The following is a 19,908-nucleotide window of genomic DNA, read 5'->3' as shown; positions in this document are numbered from 1 at the left end:
TATATTAAATTCAAACAACTTGCTGGGATCATTGTGTAGCCAGCAGTCAGAACCTATCTTATACTGGAATTTTCTAGGTTTAAAATAGAATTCAGATTGATATATTTTAGCAAGATGCAGAACTCTTAAAAGATTGATGGATGAATTAGAAAAATATGGCAGTGACATTTATTAAGGGCTGTTCAGAGCATGGTCATGTGAAGTGAAAGCTAATTAGGCAGAAGACAGAGAGTGTGGGAAGACATTACGAGAGTGTGAATTGATGAGTTGTGTGTGATGAACAAGAAGATCCAGGACATTTCTACAAATGATGACAAGAGAGTTTCAGAGTCTACACACAGTGAGTGATGGAGCAGGGCTCTCTCATTACACACTCCCGAAAGCCAGTGTGTCAGTTTTATTGTCATGTTTTGATTGTATAGCTTCTTCTGCATCATAGCATTTTAAATGATTATTAATGACCACTTTATGAACTAGATCAGCATCTCCAAACAATGGGCCACATTCAGACCATTACAAGATTTTTCCTGGCCCCCACCTAGGGTTAGTGGTGTATCCTCAATGACCACTGATTGAGTATAAAAGGTAAACACACTGCCTATGGTCACTGCTTTTGATGTATTGGGGGTTCTGATTGGGACCCTAATCTAAGGGGGAACTTTTAAGGAGACCCTGATGCAAGGGGGAACTTTTAAGGAGACCCTGATGCAAGGGGAAACTCTGATGGGGACCCTGATGTAAGGGGGGGACTCTGGCGGGGACCCTGATGTAAGGAGGGGACTCTGGCGGGGACCCTGATGTAAGGAGGGGACTCTGGCGGGGACCCTGATGTAAGGAGGGGACTCTGGCGGGGACCCTGATGTAAGGAGGGGACTCTGGCGGGGACCCTGATGTAAGGAGGGGACTCTGGCGGGGACCCTGATGTAAGGAGGGGACTCTGGCGGGGACCCTGATGTAAGGAGGGGACTCTGGCGGGGACCCTGATGTAAGGAGGGGACTCTGGCGGGGACCCTGATGTAAGGAGGGGACTCTGGCGGGGACCCTGATGTAAGGAGGGGACTCTGGCGGGGACCCTGATGTAAGGAGGGGACTCTGGCGGGGACCCTGATGTAAGGAGGGGACTCTGGCGGGGACCCTGATGTAAGGAGGGGACTCTGGCGGGGACCCTGATGTAAGGAGGGGACTCTGGCGGGGACCCTGATGTAAGGAGGGGACCCTGATGTAAGGAGGGGACTCTGGCGGGGACCCTGATGTAAGGAGGGGACTCTGGCGGGAACCCTGATGTAAGGAGGGGACTCTGGCGGGAACCCTGATGTAAGGAGGGGACTCTGGCGGGGACCCTGATGTAAGGAGGGGACTCTGGCGGGGACCCTGATGTAAGGAGGGGACTCTGACGGGGACCCTGATGTAAGGAGGGGACTCTGGCGGGGACCCTGATGTAAGGAGGGGACTCTGGCGGGGACCCTGATGTAAGGAGGGGACTCTGGCGGGGACCCTGATGTAAGGAGGGGACCCTGATGTAAGGAGGCGACTGACGGGGACCCTGATGTAAGGAGGGGACTCTGGCGGGGACCCTGATGTAAGGAGGGGACTCTGGCGGGGACCCTGATGTAAGGAGGGGACTCTGGCGGGGACCCTGATGTAAGGAGGGGACTCTGGCGGGGACCCTGATGTAAGGAGGGGACTCTGGCGGGGACCCTGATGTAAGGAGGGGACTCTGGCGGGGACCCTGATGTTACATAGTTAGTGAGGTTGAAAAAAGACATCAGTCCATCCGGTTCAACCTATGATGTGTGTGTGTGTTTGCTTTTAACCGTACATTGTATACCCCTGTATGTTGTGGTCTTTAAGGTGCCCATCTAATAGTTTTTTGAAACTATCAATGATCCCCGCTGATACGACTGCTTGTGGAAGAGAATTCCACATCCTTACTGCCCTTACAGTGAAGAACCCCTTACGCATTTTAAGGTTAAACCGCCTTTCCTCTAGTTTTAGTGAGTGGCCACGTGTCTTGTTGTATTTCCTTACTCTGAATAGTTTGTTCCTTATGCTAGGGTCCCCAGTACAGTATTTGAACATTGAGATCATATCCCCCCTCAATCGTCTCTTCTCCAGAGAGAATAGGTTCAGTGCTTGTAGTCTTTCCTCATAGCTGATGTCCTCCATTCCCCTAATTATTTTTGTTGCCCTTCTCTGGACTCTTTCCAATTCCAGCACATCCTTCCTGAGGACCGGTGCCCAGAACTGGACAGCATACTCCAGATGTGGCCGGACCAGAGTCTTGTAGAGTGGAAGAATAATCTCTTTATTTCTGGAGTGAATCCCCTTTTTTATACATCCCAATATTCTGTTGGCTTTGCTTGCAGCTGCTTGGCATTGCATGCCACTGCCAAGCCTGTTGTCTACCAGTACCCCCAAGTCTTTTTCCATCCTAGACTCCCCCAGAGGTTCCCCCCCTAGTGAGTAGCTTGCTTTCTGGTTTCTGGCCCCCAAGTACATTACTTTACATTTATCAACATTAAACCTCATCTGCCATGTAGTTGCCCACCCCGTTATTTTGTTTAGGTCCGCTTGTAAGGTTTCCACATCCTGTATAGAAGATATTGGCATGCTTAGTTTAGTATCGTCCGCAAATACTGAGATTGTACTAGATATCCCCTCCTCTAGATCATTTATGAATAAATTAAACAGGATTGGCCCCAGGACAGAACCCTGGGGGACCCCACTTTCCACCCCTGCCCAATCCGAGTACTCCCCATTAATCACCACCCTCTGGACTCTCCCCTGGAGCCAGTTCTCTATCCAGGTACTCACCTTATGGTCCATACCTACCTTCCTTAGTTTGTACAGTAAGCGTTTGTGGGGAACGGTGTCAAAGGCCTTTGCAAAGTCCAGATACACCACATCCACTGGCTTACCTTTATCTAGATGGCAGCTCACTTCATCGTAGAAGGTTAATAGATTGGTTTGGCAAGAACGATTTTTCATAAATCCATGCTGATTACTACTAATTATATTGTTTTCATTACTAAAGTCTTGTATGTGGTCCCTTAACATCCCCTCCAAAATCTTGCAGACTACAGATGTTAGGCTGACAGGTCTATAGTTACCCGGGATACACCTCGGCCCCTTTTTAAATATTGGTACTACGTTGGCCTTTTTCCAATCTGCTGGCACCATACCTGTCTGTAAACTATCCTTAAAGATCAAGAATAATGGTCTGGCAATCACCTGGCTGAGCTCTTTAAGAACCCTCGGGTGCAAGCCATCCGGTCCCGGTGATTTATTTATGTTAAGTTTCTCAAGTTTAGTTCTAAGTCTGTCTTCTGTTAGCCATGGCGGCACTTCCTGAGGTGTGTTGTTTAGATTGGCCTTACAAGCGGGGTTCGTGTAGCCCCCCCGATTCTTTTGTGAAGACTGAAGAGAAGAAATTATTTAACACTTCCGCCTTTTCCCTGTCCTCAGTGGCCATATTTCCTTTGTCATCTTTTATGGGGCCAATGTGTTCTGACCTCGCTTTCTTACTGTTTATATACTTAAAGAACTTCTTGGGGTTCTTTTTACTCTCTTCCGCTATATGTCTCTCGTGTTCTATTTTAGCCGCCCTGATTTCATCTTTACATTTCTTATTACACTCTTTGTAATGCTTAAATGCTGCCAATGATGTAAGGAGGGGACTCTGATGGGAACCTTGCTGTATGGGAGGACTCAATGGAGACCCAGATGTAAGAGGGGACTCAAACGGGGGGCACTTATGTAAGAGGGGAGAACTCCAATGGGGGGACCCTGATGTAAAAGGAACAGAAACAAGATCTACCTGTGCTCAAATCCCAATAGCTTGTACTTGCATATAATCCATCAGGGGCTAAAGGGGTGTGACCACATGTTAACACTAGAAATTCTGCACGAACCCTCTGCACACAGCTATATACCCTTTCTGGCAAACTTTGCAATTATAAAGAGGGATTTTTAGTTCACATATATTGCATTACATGTTTAAGCTGGCCAACTGCGTCAAAGTAATCCCTCTTATGGCCAGTCCTACTCTTCTCTGCCAATGCAAATGCTACAGTGTATACAATGTCAGCATGAGGCAAACAGATACACAATGGGGGAGAGCTACTAGGTTCAGGTTTGGTCACTGACCTTCAATGCAACAGAAACAAGATATACCTGTGCTCAAATCCCGATAGCTTGTACATGTATATAATCTATCAGGTGCTAAAGGGGTGTGACCACATTAACAAGCTACTGGGATTTCAGCACAGGTACGGTTGTGCTCATAAGTTTATATACCCTGGCAGAATTTATGATTTCTTGGCCATTTTTCCAAAAATTTGAATGATAACAAAAACTTTTCTTTCACTCATGGTTAGTGTTTGGCTGAAGCCATTTATTATCAATCAACTGTGTTTACTCTTTTTAGGTCATAATGACAACAGAAACTGATCAAAAGTTTACACACCCTGGTGATTTTGGCCTAAAAACATGCACACAAGTTGATACAAAGGGGTTTGAATGGCTATTAAAAAGGTAACCATCCTCACCTGTGATCTGTTTGCTTGTAATTAGTGTGTGTGTATAAAAGGTCAATGAGTTTCTGGACTCCTGACAGACCCTTGTATCTTTCATCCAGTGCTGCACTGACGTTTCTGGATTCTGAGTCATGGGGAAAGCAAAAAAATTGTCAAAATGATCTGCGGGAAAAGGTAGTTGAACTGTATAAAACAGGAAAGGGATATAAAAAGATATCCAAGGAATTGAAAGCCAATAAGCAGTGTTCAAACTCTAATCAAGAAGTGGAAAATGAGGGGTTCTGTTGAAACCAAACCACGGTCAGGTAGACCAACTAAAATTTCAGCCACAATTGCCAGGAAAATTATTCGGGAAGCAAAGAAAAACCCACAAATAACTTCAGGGGAAATACAGGACTCTCTGAAAACATGTGGTGTGGCTGTTTCAAGATGCACAATAAGGAGGCACATGAAGAAAGATGGGCTGCATGGTTGAGTTGTCAGAAGAAAGCCATTACTACGCAAATGCCACAAATTATCCAGTTTACAATACGCCAAACAAGCCTCAAACCTTCTGGCACAAAGTCATTTGGAGTGATGGGACCAAAATTCAGCTTTTTGGCCACAACCATAAACGCTACATTTGGAGAGAAGTCAACAAGGCCTATGATGAAAGGTTCACCATTCCTACTGTGAAACACGGAGGTGGATCGCTGATGTTTTGGGGATGTGTAAGCTACAAAAAGAACTGAAAATTTGGTCAGAATTGATGGCAAGATGAATGCAGTATTTTATCAACAAATACTGGAGGAAAATTTGCATTCATCAGCCCGGAAGCTGCGCATGGGATGTACTTGGACATTCTAACATGACAATGATCCTAAACACAATGCCAAGTCAACCTGTCATTGGCTACAGCAGAATAAAAAGAAGGTTTTGGAGTGGCCATCTCAGTCTCCTGACCTCAATATCATGGAGCCACTCTGAGGAGACCTCAAAGTTCATGTAAGACAGCCCAAGAATTTACAGGAACTGGAGGCTTTTTGCCAAGAAGAATGGGCAGCTTTACCATCTGAGAAGATAAAGAGCCTCATCCACAAATACCACAAAAGACTTCAAGCTGTCATTCATGTTAAAGGGGACAATACACGGTATTAAGACCTGGGGTATGTAAACTTTTGATTAGGGTCATTTGGGTAGTTTCTGTTGTCATAACGATCCGAAAATCGGCAGATTGTTCGTCGGAAGAAATTTTACTTCAGATTTTCTTATTGTGTGTACAGGCCTATAGAGACCAACGAGAACCTATAACCATAAAAGTTTTAGTAAGGTTGACTAAAGGGTCCACAAAAGTCCTCTGTTAGCATTCTGAAAAACCTTCTACTGGAGGTATTGGCATGTCCTAGGGTCCTTTTACACAGGCGTTCTGATCAGGTCTGCCTGTCAGTTTTTTAGGCAGACATGATCGAATCCTCCATTCACCCGCCGCTATCCGATTTGATCCTGTCCACCAAATCTAGACGGATGGTGACCCTATTTTCCATCCGTCTGGAGGATCAAATAAGATCGGGTGAAAAACGGACATGCGGTCAGTTTTCACCCGATTTCCTCATAGGGGAGAGCAGGACTCTGTCCGTCTCCACTCTGCACAGTGAGCGGAGACAGACCTGTAATCCCCCTGCTCAGCGGAGGGCTCTCCCCGCTGAGCAAAGCAGACCGCTCGTGTAAAAGGACCCTAACTTACACCACCAATCAAAAAAATAAGCTCTTTAGTCAACATTTAAGCTTTCATGTGTCTGTATCTGCAGCAATAGCTTTTTGTCGTAACTGCTATGGAAATTCTGGCAGAAGTCGGTGAGGCATTGGTTTAGTCATAGCTTTAGTAAAATTGGCAATAACAGCTCACTAAACAATCTAAGGCTAAGTTTAGACCTTGCCACCCCTCTGAAAAGCGATTCACGGTGAAGTGCTTTTTCAGAGGCATTTAACATTCAGTAAGGAGGAGAATTGCTCCACCTTACCACCTGTTTAAATCCCTGAAAAACCTCCACCACCAGTTGTGGCATGATCCCATTCACTTGAATGGGTTGTTTTCAGCAGTAGTATTGCCTGCTATATGAGACAGGGGGTACCATTTTTACAATGGTCATGAAGCAAAGCATTAGGCCTGTGACATGTTTACAACCTTGTCGGTCTGCCTTTTTGAGGGTGGGCAGATGGAGGGTGGTAAAAATTAACCTAAAGCATCTATTTTGCCTTCCCTGACCACAAGTGTAAACAAATAATTTTTTTTAGAAGAATAATTTCTTCAGAAAAAAATGCTTTTTTAAAATTTTTCTTCCTAAAACATAAACCTGTAAGAGCCGGTTCACACTGCCACGACTTGTCAGGCGACGAAGTAGCGCTCCATTCTGTGCAATGGAACCGTTCTAATCAAAGCGACTCAAGTCGCTCCGACTTAGAAAAAGGTTCCTGCACTACTTAGGGGCGACTTCGGAGCGGCTTGCATTGACTTCTATTAGAGAAGTAATTTGCAAGCCGCGATGAAGTCGTGCTGCACCGGCAGCTTCAAAGTCGGGGCGACTTTGAGTCGCCCCAATGTGAACCGGCTCTTAAGGTTTAAAAAAGTTTACAAATTAACAATTGGTATGGAAATAGGACTCACCTGCAATCATAATTTCAATCTCCGCTAATGCTGGGTTTTCAGGATCATTGATGAACAAATTAACATCTCCCACCATGCACTGCTCTTCTGTGCATCCCTGATCCCACCTCGCAGAATCCAGTATGATGAAGGTACACTCTGAAATGTAAAGTGGAAAATATTTTTACTTTTTATATAACCATTTAATGAGAGGAATTTAATACATCAGGATGGGGCATGTGTCTTATATCTCTCTATCCAGTCCTAAAATGTACACAGCTCTGCCACTGTCTGTCAGGGCAGAAGACCTGTATTTTTTCTGCTGTAGTTTAGCAATACTTACAGGTCATGTTCCTCATCTAGAATGTGATTGCACAGCAAAAGGTGAAGTAGCAGATTAACCACTTAAAGACCAGGCTTTTTCTGGCACTTTCTGTTTACAAGTTTAAATCAGTATTTTTTGCTAGAAAATTACTTATAAGCCCCAAACATTATACATTTTTTTTTAGAAGAGACCCTTGGGAATAAAATGGCGACTTGTTGCAATTTTTTATGTCACACAGTATTTGCACAGCAGTTTTGCAAACACAATTGTTTGGGAAAAAATACACATTTATTTATTAATATAAAAAAACAAAACACAATATATATACCCCATTTTTTGTCAAATGTGAAAGATGAGGTTACGCCAAGTAAATAGATACCCAACATGTAAAATTGTGCATGCTCGTGGAATGGCGATAAACTACGGTACTTAAAAATCTTCATAGGTGACGCTTTAAAACATTTTTACAGGTTACCTGTTTAGTGTTACTGAGGAGGTTTAGTGCTAGAGTTATTGCTCTAATGTTCACCGCAATACCTCCCATGTGTGATGATCATTTACCATAGAACAAGTATGACCCATAACCCCCTGTTCACACCGGTGCAATTAGTCATGCGATTTGACAGTTCCAAATCACATGACAAGTCACAACCCTTTGTCAGCAGTGAAGCATGAGTCGCAGCGATTTTGAAAAAGGTTCCTGCACTACTTTTTGCCAATATCATTGCGATTTGCATAGACTTCTGTTAAATGAAGTTGCAAGCTGCAATGAAATTGGCAGAGCAAATCGCACTGATGTGAGGCTTTGAAATTGTGCTGAAGTAGCGCGATTTTGCACCGATGTGAACCAGGACAAAGACAATAAAAGAAAAGATAACCAGAGACAAGAGAAGAACGTTGTAAAAAGTGCTTGAAGAAATGGAAGAATGAAAATGATGAGTCTGCTTTATAAAACTGGATAAAAAATGTTCCCTATGGGATCCAACATTTACAGTAGTAAAAAAAATTGAAGGGACTTGCTTTTAAAAATTCTTCTATGATCTGTTTCTGAAGTTTACACTGGACTTCTTCAACCAAATTTCAGAGAAAAGACTAATATCATTTATAATTGTCCAGCCAACGTGTGCCACTTACTATCATTATCCTCTCTCCAGCTGCGCTGCATATCATATTCCTGCTCCAGGGTCAGGGGCTTGGAGGCCGTAAGTTTCTGTAGTTCCTCTGACCTCATCCACTCATGGTACCTGAAGGAGAACATTTAAAAGTGAATAGTTCTATAGAATAGTATGATAACACGGATGCTGAATTGGTAGTAGGAAACCAAGATTTTAAAGTGATATTAAAGGAATTTTTTTTTTAACCCCTTGCCGACCGCCGCAAGTACATACACTGCGGCGGTCAGCCCCTCACAGGCAAAGTGACATACTGGTACGTCACTAGCCTGTCACTGACTTGTGAGCCAAAAAAAAAAATTGCAGATCGCCGCCATTACTCGTTAAAAAAAACACCAAAAATGACAAAAATCTTTCCCATTGTTAGTAAACGCGATAACTTTTGCGCAAACCAATCAAAATACGCTTTTTGCGATTTTTTTTTAACAAACATATGTAGCATAAAACAGTAGTGGGAGCCAATGAGGAGTTAGAATTCCCAGAGAGCCAAGGCTCTCATGCACATCGCTGTATTGAGATGGGGCTCAGGTAAAATATTGGGGGGACTGCTGCACAGAGAAGGTGAAAAACCTGGAGCCTTTAGAACCACTTTAATTTGCTGAATAACATTCCAAGAGTTAAAAAGTATGTAATTTGTAGCGAGTAATAAAAGTAAATTCGCACCGCACCCGCAGCAAACACGCACAGGACCCTTTTTTGCAGCCGCATCAGGATCGGATCGCACAGCGGTTCACACTTGTGCGATCCGATCCTGTGCGAACTGCAAGATCGCACTGCGATATGCGATCAAACTGGGGGTGTCGTTAAGATTACATTGACACCCCCAGCGTATCGCATATGGCAGTGCGAACTGCCGGGGGTGCGTTTGCGATGCGGGAACAGGCTGCGGATTCGCAGCCTTCCCGCATCACATAAGTGTGAACCGGGGCTTAGTTGTAAGTATAATTGTGAACGCAATCTGCACTTAGTGCCAAAGACCATGTGATTTGTGAAATATTAGAACATAACTAATAACAATAATACCTAAAATATGTAAACAAAAAAGTGTGTTTTGCTTTTTTCTCTTTAAGACAGAGTGAAATTAATGTACACAAACTAACAAAAAAAATGGGATTTTTAACTTACCGTAAAATCAATTTCTCTGATGTTCATTGACGGACACAGCTTCTTCTTAACCCTTGGGTTATACTGCCCTCTACAGGAGTAGGACACTAGGCAGGAAAAAGCTTGACTACGCCTACGGGCAGTCCAAGGGGGTATACACCCCACTCTCAGCTAGAGGGACTCAGTTTTGTTACAAGCAGGGTCAGAAGAACTACAATTCTACAGAGGGGTGGGTGATGTGTCCGTCAATGAACATCAGAGAAATGGATTTTAAGGCAAGTCAAAAATCCCATTTTCTCTTTTATTCATTGACGGACACAGCTCCTGATTCTTCTTAACCATTGGCAAGTCCTAAAGCAGTGTTAAACATGAGGGGTGGGAAAACATAAAAAAAAATTCCCAAGGCTAACCAGGAAACAGAGCTCAATCAAAAACAACCGAGGCTCACCTGAAAAACAATAGAGGACCAGGTCCTCTAAACAGCAGCCAGCAAAACCTTGCGGCCAAAAAAAGCATCTGCAGATCCCATTACAACCACTTTCCAAAAAACGTTGTAAAAGTGTGCACTGGCGACTAGGTTCCCGCCTTGTAAAACCTGCGTCACTTACGCCTGAAGACCGAAAGCCCAGGAGACACTAAGCGCCCTAGTAAAGTGCTCTTTGACAGGGAAAGGAGGAACCTGACCCCTGATGCAAAAGGCATGAACCACCGTCTGTCTGATCTATCTGGAAATGGTAGCAGAAGAAACGGACAAACCTTTGTGAGGTCCGTCCGTGAGCGCAAATAGAGAGTCTGACTTTCTAAAAAACTCCGTAGTTGCCAGATACACCCTAAATGCCTGGACCACATCCAAGACATGCAAGGCCATTTTCTTTCAGATGTTTACGCCTGGGACACAGGGAAGGCAACATTTAAATGACAGTCAGAAACCACTTTATTAAGGAATGACGGACAGAGGCAAAGCACCACCTTATCCTTGTGAAGCATCATAAGGTGAACGACAGGATAACGCTGTCAGTTCTGACACCCTGCATGCATAGGTGATAGCCACCAAAGAAGGCTACCTTCTGGGGCAACGTAAGCAGGGAAACCTCCCGAATATTTTCGAAGAGGAGCTTCAGTAGAGCTGAAAGCACCACATTTATATTCCAGGGCGGCAACTGAAGGAACCAAATGTCGGACACTCTGAAGAAAAGGTACACACCAGGGAGCGTGTGGCCAAAGGTCATTGGAAAAAGACGGCTGAAACCCGATACCTGGCCCCTGATGGTACTTAAGGCCAATGTTTGCTCAACCCCCCATGAAGGAAGTTTAAGATCCGATCCACCGAGAAGGAGCAAGGATGAATCCCAAGAGACTCACACCACGCAATGTACGTTTTCTACGTACGATGGTAGATCTTCCTAGAGGCAGATTTCCTAGCTCTTAACAGTGTAGGAATCACTGATTCAAACAAACCTCCACCCTTCAGCACCTGGTGTTCAACAGCCAAGCCGTTAAAGCCATCGACTGTAAAGCAGGATGGAAGATTGGTCCTTGGGACAGCAGATCCTCCCGGAGAGGAAGTCCCCAAGGACCATCGGCGACCAGCCATACCAGATCGGCATATTAAGACCAGCAAGGCCAGTCTGGAGCCACTAGAGTGACCGGACTTCCTTCTGCCTGAGTCCTGCACAGGAGTTTGAGAGGGCTGGAACGAATCAGTCAGCCCATCTTAGAAACCCTGCTACTTACCAAGCCGCCAGGACACTTCTTGTGCCCCCTTGGTGATTGACATAGACCACGGCCGTGGCACTGTCTGAATGAATTCATACGAACACCCCTGAAGACGATTGTCCAATGAGCCAGACAAAGTCTGATCACTTGGAGTTCCAGTACACTGATCAGCAGTCTGGGCTCTGCCAGAGTCCAGACCCCCTGAGCACGTCTGTGCTGAGGACGCCTCCCCACCCAGACAGACTGGCATCCGTGGAGACAACCGTCCAGTACAGGAGGAGAAGGATTTTCCCTGTCGAAGTGCCAGAGAGCGAAGCCACCTCTAGAGACCATGGATCCTTGACCCATTTCAGCAGAATCTCTTTAGCAGAGATCTTGTGTGGAACTGTGCAAACAGACCGCCTCGAGGCTGAACACCATCAGGCCCAGCACGCGCATGCAAGCCCTGAGGGATGACCGTCTGCTGAACAACTGAAGCTGAATTGCCCCCTGCAATGACTGGAGTTTATCCCGAGGAAGAAACACTCTGGCTGAGGCCGAGTCCAGAGTCAGACCCTACTGGAGCAATCTCCAGTAGTCCACCAGAGCAGTCAGAGATTCCGCTCGCAGATGAAGATCGTCCAAGTACCCCAGTACTGCGATCCCCAGCTGACTCAAACAATGCCATCGCCGGGGCCAATACTTCTGTGAAGACCCGAGGTGAGACCAAAGGTCAGCGCCACAAACTGATAATGCTCCTAGTCCACGGCAAAACGGAGGAAGCGCTGGCGATCAGCACATATTAGAATGTGCAGGTAGGGGTCCTTGATGATGAAAGAAGCGAGAAGAAATCCCTCTGATGTAGGGATGCCACTACCATGTGAATGGACTCCATGCGGAACTTCTGTACTCGTACAAAGCAGCTTAGCAACTTGAGGTCCAGAATTGGATGTACCATGCCTTCCCCCCTGGAGACTGTAAAGAGGTTTGAGTAAAAAACCCTTGAAAATGTTCCGAAGTCAGAACCAGAACAATCACCCCTTGAAATAACAAGCCTTGCACTGCCCCAAAGAGACCCAGTAAGTGATCTAGGGACAAGTGCAGGTTGGAAAAGAAAAAACCTTTACGGAGGACAAGACCTGGTCTCGCAAGCCTTGTTCGCAGGTCTAGAAGAGCCCGCTCGTGGCTTGCGAGACCAGGTCCTCTTGGAACCTCTGTTGGAGGCCCTAACTTTGGATCCCTTGTCATGAGATCCTGAGAGGCAAAGAGGCCACCTAGGAGCCGAGGAGAATGGCCCACGTCTACAATGGGGCTCCTTGACCCTTGGTAACCTGCGGAAGAAGAGTACTCTTCTCCCCTGTGAGATCCTTAACAATGTCATCCAAGAAAGCTCCAAACAGGTGATCCCCTACAAGAGGGAGATCAGATAAGGCCTTCCTAATCCGCAGACCAGCATTTCAGCCAGACAATATGCCGAAAAACCACTGCTGAAACAGACAGCCTAGAAATCAAAGGAGCATCATAGACAAACAGAGGGCCAGGGTGCAATGGAGTAGGGAACTGCCAGTGTTCACTGAAACCCATCACAAGAGAGATTGGCTTTGTTGCAGACAGATCCTAGGTTGCAGCCATTTGATTTACCTGGACTTGCAACAGCTGGCAGAAAGTGAATTACAGAATCATAAAGCAAGGTCTTGCTCAAACATATGTGGTATTGGGGTGATTATACTCATGTGGCAGGTGCATTTTTCAAATGGGGCAGAGATACCCTTTGGTCGCCTTTATTCTTTCTCAGAACCTGAACTGAAGGTGCTCAGGGAGTGGCTCGATAAGAATCTAGACAAGGGTTTTATCAGACACTCAACTTCTCCTGCTGGATCAGCCTTATTTTTCGTGGAGAAAAAGGACTCAACCCTGCGTCTATGTATTGACTACAGGAATTTAAACAGGATCACAATTAAAAATCGTTATCCACTCCCACTGATTCCAGAAATGCTTGAGAGACTATGCTCTGCCAAGCTCTTTACCAAATTAGATTTACAGGGAGCATACAACCTTCTCCATATTTGTCCCGGAGATAAATGGAAAACTGCTTTTAGAACCAGATATTGACATATTGGTTATGCCTTTTGGACTTTGCAATGCTCCCACAACCTTCCATCATTTTATTAATGATGTTTTTTTTCGAGATTTGTTGGATCAGTTTGTAATAGCATATTTGGATGATATTCAAATTTTTTCTGATAATTTGAAAGAACACCGCAAGCACGTCTGTACTGTCTTTGAGAGACTAAGGCGGAATCAACTTTACATCAAACTAGAGAAATGCGAGTTTGAACAAACTAAGATCCAGTTCTTGGGATACAACATTTCTTCTGAAGGAGTGAGCATGGATTCTGTTAGGATCAAAGCAGTGGTTGATTGGCCTGTCCCTAAGAATGTTAAGGAAATAAAATGATTTGTTGGATTTGCCAACATTTACAGAAGATTTATAAAGGAACTTCTCCAAGGTAATTGCTCTAATTACGCAGCTGATGAAGAAGGGGATGCCCTTTTTGTGGTCACCTAAGGCACACTGGTTAAATCAAGAAGGGAGTGAACCTATGCGCTACCAGTATGGTATAAGAAATTAAGAATGGCAAGGAAGATGTGTGCAGTGGAACACCAGAAATTAGCAGCAAATTCAGTAGTGTCACAACATACTAAAACAATTTTAACGCAGAGAGAATAAGCGCTCAATTTCTTGGGAATGGTTAACCACACTAAAAAGTATATAAAATAACAGAATTTTTGTAAAATCTTACCGTAAAATTCCTTTCTCCGAGTCCTCCGACAGTCGCCGCCCATTCACACAGTCTTCACTAATGGGGTATTGCTTCCTCTCCACAGGAGTTTAGGCATAGGACTTGTAAAAGAACAATTTATCTTCATAGTCACACCCATGGGGGCTGTCCTTCTAGTCCAATACCCCCCTGCAATAGCCATCCCAATTCAGTTTGGTCGCAAGCAGTGATAGTGTATAAAAAACCCCCAAAGAGGGGCGGGGGCGGCGACTGTCAGAGGACTCAGAGAAAGGAATTTTACGGTAAGATTTTACAAAAATTCAGTTTTCTCTTACGTCCTCCGACAGTCGCCACCCATTCACACAGTCTTCACTAATGGGGATGTCCCAAAGCAGTGTAGACATGAGGGGTGGGCAACGGAACTGCCAGAAAAGCAACGCAGTACCCACATTTCTAGTACCCACATCAGAGAAATGAACCTTACATGAACAGCAAGGGAACCTTCTGGGTAACAAAAAGAGGGCTCAACATGAGCAACAACCCAGGAAAACAAATAACCAAGGGGAAAAAAAACAACCTCAACAGCCAGGGACCCGTACAAACCAGAGTCCCCTATGGCACTGCCGCACAGAGAACTTTGCGGCCAAAAGATGCATCAGTGGATGCCAGAACATCAATTTTATAAATTTGGAAAAGGTGTGCACCGATGACCAAGTCGCAGCCTTGCACACCTGGGCCACTGAAGCCTGATGCCCGAAAGCCCAGGACACACTCACCAACCTGGTAGAATGCGCCTTGACAGGGAATGGAGGAACCCATTCCCGCAACGAGTAGGCCTGGACAATGGTCTGTCTGATCCATTTGGCAATGATTGCCGCAGACGCAGCCATACCCTTCCGAGGACCCTCAGGAAGTACAAAGAGAGAATCCGACTTGCGAAAGGATTCAGTCGACGACAGGTAAACCCTGATCACCCTGACAACATCCAGAGAATGCAAAGCAACCTTTTTTGGATGCTTAGGGTTCGCACAAAGCGAAGGCAAGAGGTGAAAATCCGAAACCACCTTTGGCAGAAAGGATGGATTAGGTCGCAAGACCACCTTATCCCTATGAACCACCAGGTAAGGGGAACGGCAGGACAACGCCGCCAACTCCGACAATCTGTGAGCCGAAGTGATCGCCACCAGAAAAGCAACCTTTTTAGACAGCAGAGGTAACGAGATCTCCCTGATGTTTTCAAACGGGGACCGTTGCAACACGGACAGAACCAATTTCAAGTCCCATGGAGGTAAGGGCTCCCTTCTGGGAGGAGCCAAGTGACGCACACCCTGAATAAAGGTGCGAATCAAGGAATTAGATGCCACAGGGCGCTGGAAAAGAACAGCCAGTGCAGATACCTGGCCCTTAATCGTGGCCAACGCAAAGCGCTGGTCTACACCCAATTGGAGGAAAGCCAACACTCTCACCACCGAGTATGAACGAGGAGAGAAACCTCTGGACTCACACCAGGCAAAATAAGCTTTCCAAGTTCGGTAATAAATCTTACCAGACGAGGCCACCACAAGAGATCCATTCTGGTTTGGTGACTCAGAGACACTCTCAGGTCCAAGGACTGAGGTAGTCTGTCCCACCTGGCTAGGATCTCCGCTTGGAGAGATCGCATGTGAAACTGTGCAAACGGTATCGCCTCGAAGGCAGACACCATCAACCCCAGGGACCGCATACAGGTCCGGAGTGACGAGGATTTGTTGTCACTGAGGGACCTGACCTCGCTCTGCAGGGTCTGGAGCTTGGCCTCCGGCAAGAACACCTTTGTTGAGCAGAGTCCAGAACCATTCCCAGATACGGGAGACGAACCGAAGGCAACAAGGTCGACTTCTGAATGTTGATTGTCCAACCGAACTCCTGAAGCGTCTGGACCATAGTGGACAGATTGCGCAACAGGCTCTGACTGGCACTCGATCTTAACAGGAGATCGTCCAGATATCCCAAGACCGCAATGCCCTGTGCCCGCAACAGGCCCAGAACAGGCGCCAAGACTTTGGTAAAGACCCTTGGAGCCAAAGCGAGACCGAAAGGTAATCGGAGATACCTCTGATGACCCTCGAAAATGGGGATGTGCAGATACGCATCCTTCAGGTCTATAGAGGCCAGGAACTCCCCCAGATTCAGGGAGGCCACCACCGAGCGAAGTGACTCCATGCGGAATTTGCGAACGCGCACAAGGCGGTTCAGCGCTTTCAAGTCCAGAATCGGACGCACTTTGCCCTCCTTTCTGGGCACAGTGAACAGATTCAAATAAAAACCCCGAAACCTGTCCCGATGAGGCATCGGGATGACAACCCCCTGGACGATGAGATCCTGTACCGCCTGATGCAGGTCCTGCAACTGCCCTGGGGTCAAATGAAGATTTGAGGGAAAGAATCTGTTCGCCAGCCGTGAAAGAAACTCGATCTTGTACCCTGACCGAATAATTTCCTGAACCCATCTGTCCGTGATTCGAAGCAGCCGAGGTTGGAGGAAACCGCGCAAATGTCCCCCCACCCCTGAAACGGGTGAGGGCGTCCCTTCAGGCAGAGGTGGACTGAGCCACCGTCCCAGCTTGGCCGAATTTTTGTTTGCCAAACCAGGGCTTTTTCTGGCCACCTTGGCCCTTGAAGGGTTTACCCTTGTTCTGCGCCTTGAAGGCACGAAAGGACCCTTGATTAGGTTTAAAGGAGGGGGCCCGCTTACCGCGGAAAATTTTTCCCTTAGAGTTCTGGGGCAGCAAAGTGCTCTTGCCCCCAGTGACTCCTTTAACCAATTCATCCAAGGATTCCCCAAAAAGGTGAGACCCCGCATAGAAAATGTCAGCCACCGTCTTCCTGGATTTCTGGTCAGCCGACCAGCTCTTTAACCAGATTAAGCGAGGGTTAATCACTGCGACGCTGGACAGGCGTACTGCCAAAGGGGGCCTCATTTAGAGCCTCATCGCACAAATACATGACCCCTCGATTAATCTGATCCACCATCTCCACTGTAGTGGGAGGGGCAGAGTCAGCCACGAGGGTGCGTTTGAGCACCTTGGTCCAATCCGCCACAGCCTGAGCCACCATTACAGAGGCAAAAATAGGCTTGAGCATGGAACCCGCCACCATGTAGGAATGTCGGGCAAGAGATTCCAGCCTCCTATCAGTAGGGTCCCTAAACACCGGGTAGTCCTCGGTGGGGACCAAGGTAGCCTTGTTCAATCTGGCCACCATGTGATCCACTTGAGGAGGCACACACCAGCGCGCAGCCGTAGTGGCCGCAAAAGGGTAGAGAAGTTGAAACTTCTTAGGCACCACGAAGGCGTGTTTTAAGTTACGCCATAGCTCATTCACCTTACTGTGAAATTCTGCGGGGCAAGGAAAAACCTGCGCCATCTTGCGGGTCCTGTGTGTACCAAAAGAGGACACAACGACGCCCGGAGGGGTGGGCTCATCCTCCAAATGTAGTGTTTCCTTTACTGCTAGGATCAACTCATCCATAGCTGCACGTTCCACGGGCGACCCGGGGGGGGGGGGGGGCGGGGGAAGTCATCCATCCCTGCAACCTCCGCCTCCCCCTCAGACTCTTGCGGGTCCTGAGAAGAGCGAGACCCCGAAAGGGCCACGCTACCTACAGCAACCATGTCACACTCCGAATCAGAAGAAAAGGAAATCCTAGGCCTTTTCCTAGCAGCACGTTCAGACATCAGCACATCCATTTTTGACACCAAAGTTGCCACAATAGCCGCCAAATTAGTCTGGTTAGAGGATTCAGAGGATCCTGAATCCCCCACCAAAGCTGGAGGGAATTTGCTGTCCTGGGATTCCATAACAGAAATAAAAAAGTTTTTTTTTTTTGTAAACTGGCCCTTTAAGAGCACCACGGACCCCGCAGCGCACCGCTGTAAAGACTGTGAGACACAGGCCCCCCGCAGGGACAAAAACCGACCAGGAAGATTGCACAAAGTAGGACAGGAAAAGAACAGCAGGACAGAACCCCACAGTGTGTTACCAGCTCCTTCGGTCGGCTCTGTGAGAAAGAAGGAAGTGATGTCACCGCTGGAGGCTGAACTAGGCTGCAGGCCAAGGGAAAATGGATGCCTATTGAAAACTAATGGGAGGCTTCGGCAAGATGGCCGCCGACATGTGCTCTGAAACGATCGCATGCCACACGCAAGATGGCGCCGCAAGGCGCCAAAATCACTACATAGCATGCTGCATGAACGCCCATAATGAAGCCAGACATGCTGCCCACACTTAAAATGGCGGACACAGCGCTGCTGTGAGAAAATAAAACCCCCGCAGGGACCGGGAAAAGGGAGCCCAAAATGCACAGACATAGGGGACACCACAGACACACAGGACTGCCGACCCCAGACAGAGGCCCCACACAGAATGTACATACCTGTACCCGATGGCGTGGGGTGCCTCATAACAAGCGGGAAACCGCCCACCCTCAGATGGCAGGGGAGTGCCGCCAGCCAGAAACGCAGGACACTAGTAGTGCACGGACGAACCTATCCTGTGTCCAGTGAGGTAGCCACCTCACATGGCTGCATCCCTGATGGACAGGGATGGGTCATTTGCGAGGCCAGGGCGAAGAAATAGCCTGCGAAACGCTCAATGGCGGGCTGGGATTCCATCTGATCCTCTGTCCTGGAAAACCAGGACGGTCAGTCCAATTCCCGGCTCCGCAAAATCCAACTAACTAGTGCTGAAAAAATAAACATCTAGCAATGTAAAGAAAAATGTCATTTTCAGAAAATAAATCATAAAAGAAAAAGAGGAAGGCTGAGACTGTAGCCTCAGCACAGGGAAGCCTATCCACTCCTAAGCTAGGCAGAAGACAAACTGAATTGGGATGGCTATTGCAGGGGGGTATTGGACTAGAAGGACAGCCCCCATGGGTGTGACTATGTAGATAAATTGTTCTTTTACAAGTCTTATGCCTAGAAACTCCTGTGGAGAGGAAGCAATACCGCATTATTGAAGACTGTGTGAATGGACGGCGACTGTCGGAGGACGTAAAAGAAATATAAATTATATAGATATAACTGGATGTGTAGGTAAAAGCAGATGATGATGCAACAATAATATTAAAAGCGAGCAGATGAATAACACAAACTATTGGTACAATTAGTGACGTGGGTAAAACAATAAGATGAAGTGATCAGTGACCGATCATAAATAAATAAATAGTTGATAGTGAGTAAAAAGCTCATAAAAGATAAAAGATGAATAAAGTGATCAGTGCTAAATGAATGCACACTGATAATGAGCAACAGGAAAAAGTTGCTAAGAAGTGAAAGTAATGCAACTTGTGCTGGTCAGTGCAAGTGAAGTAGTAATCAGTGTGCTTAAAACAGGTGCAAATATCGTGGGGAGCACAATCCCAAAAAGTGCTTAAGATGATAAATAACAAAGGATAAATATAAAATCACAAAGTTCCATAAAAAATGAGTGTAATAGTATTACGATATTAACCCCCTCCCATCCACGCTACAGCCTATATACGGCTGCAACGCGGACTTGAATTTTCGGGAGGCCGTTTTTAAACGGCCTCCAGTGACACGCCCCCCGCGCGCTCCCGCGAGCGCGCATTGGGGAGAATCTGTGTCGGCCGTGTCCCTTCGACACGGCAGATCACAGATCGTGGTGAATGG

General features: G+C 46.5%; 1 protein-coding gene across 1 annotated transcript in view; it reads right to left on the bottom strand.

Moving 5' to 3' along the window:
• The window catches only part of NAT9 (N-acetyltransferase 9), a gene marked incomplete at its 3' end in the record, with an annotated part of 82,133 nt that overhangs the window by 10,756 nt on the left and 51,469 nt on the right, over positions 1–19,908 (bottom strand). Inside the window, exons 3-4 of the mRNA XM_082272827.1 lie at positions 8,618–8,727; positions 7,180–7,317 (exon numbers count right to left, since the gene is read on the bottom strand). Coding sequence (XP_082128953.1) covers positions 7,180–7,317; positions 8,618–8,727 — 248 coding nt within the window. The remainder of the gene's footprint in view (positions 1–7,179; positions 7,318–8,617; positions 8,728–19,908) is intronic.

Source organism: Pelophylax lessonae (genome assembly GCF_965119305.1).
Source record: "Pelophylax lessonae genome assembly, chromosome: 11".
In the NCBI taxonomy this organism is placed as follows: domain Eukaryota; kingdom Metazoa; phylum Chordata; class Amphibia; order Anura; family Ranidae; genus Pelophylax; species Pelophylax lessonae.
The sequence above is the reverse complement of the archived record's forward strand: the minus strand, read 5'-3'. Positions and strand labels throughout refer to the sequence as shown.